General features: G+C 31.7%; 1 protein-coding gene across 2 annotated transcripts in view; it reads left to right on the forward strand.

The window, feature by feature from the left end:
• Positions 1-979: 979 nt before the first annotated feature.
• Positions 980-5,092, forward strand: part of LOC110019568 — a 9,358-nt gene continuing 5,245 nt past the window's right edge. Inside the window, exons 1-3 of one of the 2 annotated variants that reach the window (XM_020717291.1) lie at positions 980-1,254; positions 4,183-4,272; positions 4,619-4,715. In XM_020717291.1, coding sequence (XP_020572950.1) covers positions 1,026-1,254; positions 4,183-4,272; positions 4,619-4,715 — 416 coding nt within the window. In that variant the 5' untranslated portion in view covers positions 980-1,025. The remainder of the gene's footprint in view (positions 1,255-4,182; positions 4,273-4,618; positions 4,716-5,092) is intronic. The other variant, XM_020717292.1, reaches the window with a different exon arrangement.

The raw sequence follows: 5,092 nt of genomic DNA on the forward strand, positions 1-5,092 counted from the left end.
ACTCTATTTAAACAATTAAAACCAAGTTTATATTTCAACAGATACAACATCTGTGTATATGCTATGTATATGCATGAACCTCCCCGACTTAAACATTCAAATTCTTCCGTAAAAACTGTAAAATTCAGCTTTTCAAAAGTGTAAATAGAGATAATTTGGCGACTTAATTTGCCAAAAACCACTATTTTCAAAATAAGGGGGGAATATACATACATATTAATCATCGTATTTATATATCTCACGACTAAGTTTTAATATTTACTTGAACAATATTTTAATATCTTAATTATATCAAAATATTTTTATATAAAAAAAAAAAAAAATTATATTTTAAGAAAACGGGACATTTACATTCATGCCACTCTTCTTATATATGTTTACATATCAAACACTTAAATTTGATTTTTACATATGTAACACAAATTTTTTACATTGTGTTCAAAATACTACTCTTAAAATTGAAATACAACTTTCATGTATTCATGCATGTGTTTATAATACCAAGTTACTATAGACAAATAGTGAAATTAATCGTTACTTGTGAAAATACATTAGAATTGTGTGGTGTGCATGTAAATTTATCTAAAAATTAATATTAATAATATTTTTTATGTGATATTAAAACTTTAAATTTCACACATAAAATATTTAAATTCAGCAATTTGATGGATAAATAATTAGATTTTGTGCACTTTTAAAGAAAAAAATGACATTTACATATACATCACATAATTTTTATATATTTACATATCTCGTACCTAAACTTTCCTATTTACACATATTACACTCGGAATTTTTAATATGATATCAAAAATGAATTATTATTTTTACAAGTGAAATTCGTTTTTATTTTTTTTTTTGCATATATTTAAAAAATCAAAGTCATACATATGTAAATATGAAAATTTAGAAATGTGAAATATAAATACATAAAAATTTTGTGCTATATATGTAAATTTCCCGTAAAAAAGAAAAAAACCCTTGCCCCCTTATCATCTTAGAAGGCTGTTCTGTGGAGAAAAACCATGCTCTCTCCCTCTTCTTCGTCTTCTCTAGTTCTCCATGACTCTCTCTCTCCTCCAATCTCACACAGAAACAGGAAATTGGACAACAGAGGCTTCAAATCTTCCGATTCTTCTGAACCAACTCTGTTGCTTCCATCAACGCGCACTCCTCCTCTTCTCTCATCTCAAGCACTCACTGCGGCGATTCCTATTGCCACCTCTATTTCCGTTCTTCTATGGACTAGTCCAGGTAAAACCTAATCACTTTCTTAGCACCAATCCTTTCTTACAGGTCTTCTGAGCTCTTAGCTTCGTTTTCCTCATGGAGCACCCGGTAACTTTAGGGCAAGCTTTTTAAAGTTTTTTTTTTATGTTGTTTTAGTTTTTTTTGGGGGGCCGTTTTACTTAATGCTATATAGATAATAATTATAGTTTCATGCATCAAAATTATAATGTTAAAATTAAATTATCTATCAAATATGGTGTGTTTGATTCATTATTATTGTTGAATCCAATCTGTTCGTGAATCACACCAAAGGAATTGAGCGTAAGACATGTGAGAGAGAGTGAGAGAATGGAATGCACATTAATAAATTGTAATTCTAGAGAGATATGTAACTCCTCATTCATAGAATGATCTTCTATTTATAAAAAAAAAGGTATTATATGTGAAGTTATATTTATGTCTCTACTTTAGTTGGAGTTATACGGGTTGTTATAGGTATTTTGCATATGCGGGCTAAAAGCCTAACTGCTCTAAAGCTCTGCTGATTGGACTGACAAGCTAGGCTTCTTAGGTCGGCTAAACTAGAGAGGACCATCGACCGCCTGGGCTTGTAAGACTGTCGATCGGCTAAGCTTGATGCTGCCAGTTGGATGGGCTCTTACTGACAAAGGGTTGGCAAGATCTCCCTAGTCGGCTAACTTGTGCTAACCGATTGATCACTGCTGAATATCGATCCCTTATAAGGAGCTCTAGTCGCCAGGGAAGAGACATACTAGCTATCGAGCAGAGGGTAAATTACTTTACTCCGATAGATAGAGGTTGTGAGGAATGGCTTGAGATTAATCCTTCTGATTCTTGATGACCTTCAGAGACACTTTGGATTGGTTTCTTCATGAGGAATGACTTGTGCTTTCCTATACTTTGCTTCCGGTCGGTCTGCTTAGATTTAAGTCGTTTGATTGCTTTGATTCACCTTGGTCTTGATGCTTCTGATCGGACAATTAGGCTTCGGAGTCTCTTATCGGCGGGATTTTCTTTGATATGCCTCGCCTTGTTTGGGCCATCAAATCTATGTTGACATTTTTTTAATGTACAATTATGTTTCTTAAAATTTAGAATGATAGGTGATAGACTGATAATTATGATTTTATATTATTATTTTTCAATTATTATTAACCTAATGTTAGATGTGTGATAGTAATTCGAGAGAGATATGTAACCCCTCATTCATAGAATGATCTTATATTTATATAAAAATAAAATGTATGATATGTGAAGTTACATTTATGTCTTTACTTTAGTTGGAGTTATACGGGTTGTTATAGGTATTTTGCATATGCGGGCTAAGAGCCTAACTCCTCTAAAGCTCTGCTAGCAAGCTAGGCTTCTTAGGTCGGCTAAGCTAGAGAGGCCCATCGACCGCCTGGGCTGGTAAAACTACCAATCGGCTAAGCTTGATGCTGCCAATTGGATGGGCTCTTACTGACAAAGGGTTGGCAAGATCTCCCTAGTCGGCTAACTTGTGCTAACCGATTGATCACTGCTGAATATCGATCCCTTATAAGGAGCTCGAGTCGTCAGGGAAGAGACATACTAGCTATTGGGCAGAGGGTAAATTACTTTACTCCGATAGTTAGAGGTTGTGAGGAATGGCTTGAGATTAATCCCTCTGATTCTTGATGACGTTCAAAGACAATTTGGATTGGTTTCGTCATGAGGAATGACTTGTGTTTTCCTATACTTCGCTTCCGGTCGGTCTGCTTAGATTGAAATCGTTTGATTGCTTTGATTCACCTTGGTCTTGATGCTTCTGATCGAACAATTAGGCTTCAGAGTCTCTTATCGGCGGGCTTTCCTTTGATACGCCTCACCTTGTTTGGGACATCTAATCTATGTTGACATTTTTTTTATATACAATTATGTTTCTTAAAATTTAGAATTATAGGTGATAGACTGATAATTATGATTTTATATTATTATTTTTCAATTATTATTAACCTGATGTTAGATGTGTGATAGTGGGGGAAAAATGTAGATGTCATCAAATAAGTTATTTAAGAAATTATTATTTAAAAAGTCAGTTAATTCTCTTATTTACTTAAAATCATGTCATATGAAAATACTTTCAATTAAGCACCAATCTTGATGTAATTTTGAATTGAGAATTTCTAGAACTAAATTTATGATTATCCGACTTCTAATTCTAACAAATTCATAGTTAAACCGAATGTCTTGACAAGGTGAACCTGAAAACATAAAAAAATTGTCTTATTCGAGTCCAAATAAGCTTAAATCAAGCATTTGATGTACAATTGAAAACTTACATTATATGAATAATCAAACATTATCTAAATCTTACATATACTTGAAAGACATGTCATTTATATAAATTTCATATCCATACAAATCTAAATGGCAAGCTATTTGATCGCTTATGCAAATAATAAAAATAGCATAATCACCATAAATGCAATAACAGTGTTTGAATAAGATTACAGAAAATTAATATTAAATTTGACAAACAACAACATATCTAAAAAATATTTATAGCTCAGTTATCATCTAACCAAACAACCTCTAATTAAATTTTTGCATTCCTTCTTCGTAAGGCTAATAGTTTTCATGATTTCTAAGTTTTTCAACTCTGGTTCTTCCTTCTCTAAATGAATTATATTATATTTACACACCTATATATTAGGAGATTTAGATACATGCCACTTATTTTTTACTTATTTATACTTCTAATGTCTAAATTTTTATATTTACTTATATCACCATTCATCACTCCAACAATCTCATCATAACATATATATGGATAAGGTGCTTTTCACTTAGAAAAGTTAATACTAATGCTATTTTCAATGTAATGTTAAAGATTTAAGTATTAGATATTCAAACATATAAGAATTGTGTGATATATATTTAAAGAATTGAATTTCTTAATTATTTCAGTGAATGCCGGGTTTCTCTCTGGGTCTTCTGGTCTTGAATCTTTTCCAATCCCCCAGCTACCGGAGATTGATTTCCTCAAGAAATGGAATGGTTAGTGTCTTATAATCTCATTGTTTTTTTTTATAATTTGGTTCATATTTTGGGAAATTTACATTCCTAACACAAAATTCTTATGTATTTACATATCTCACACCTAAACTTTCACATTTACATACCAAGCGCTTTGCTGCTTTAAATCTATGCATGAAATTGTGGATTTGACATTTATAAAGTGTTAATAGTGCTATTTTTTGATGTTATATATGTAAATATGAAAGTTTACATGTGAGACATGTAAATACATAAGACTTGTGTGTGCTATGTATGTAAATGCCCCTTATATTTTTTACTTTCTTTTTCAGTATTTGATGAACATTTGGTAACTGATTCTTTTAAGATGAGAATCAGAAGAAATATGCAGAGTTTGATTCGAGGTTTCGATCTTCAACCGTGCTCAAGGAGCTATTGGAGAAATCAAAGTTGAATAAGGAAAGGTAACTCACATTATGTACTCATTCCTTCTGCTAAAACTCAGCAAGATATATAATATTTTAAGTAAGAGTTACTGATTTATTGTAGTATTTAATGTGCCATGAATGTGTATTTCCTATGAACTTTCATGTCTAACTTTGGACTTTTCATGTTTATGCTACCTAAATCCTTCATATCACATAAAAAATACTGCTATATTAGCTTTTAAACAGCGAAATACACCTTTTCAGCATAGGTAATGCGACATATATGTCAACAACAACAACAACAACAAAGCCTTAATCCCACTACGTGGGGTCGGCTACATGAATCCTTTTTCTCCATTGCGTCCTATTTAGTGTCATATTTTCATTTAGTTCTAGTAAATTAAGATCATTTT

This window comes from Phalaenopsis equestris, unplaced genomic scaffold, assembly GCF_001263595.1.
Source record: "Phalaenopsis equestris unplaced genomic scaffold, ASM126359v1 Scaffold000061, whole genome shotgun sequence".
Taxonomy (NCBI): Eukaryota; Viridiplantae; Streptophyta; class Magnoliopsida; order Asparagales; family Orchidaceae; genus Phalaenopsis; species Phalaenopsis equestris.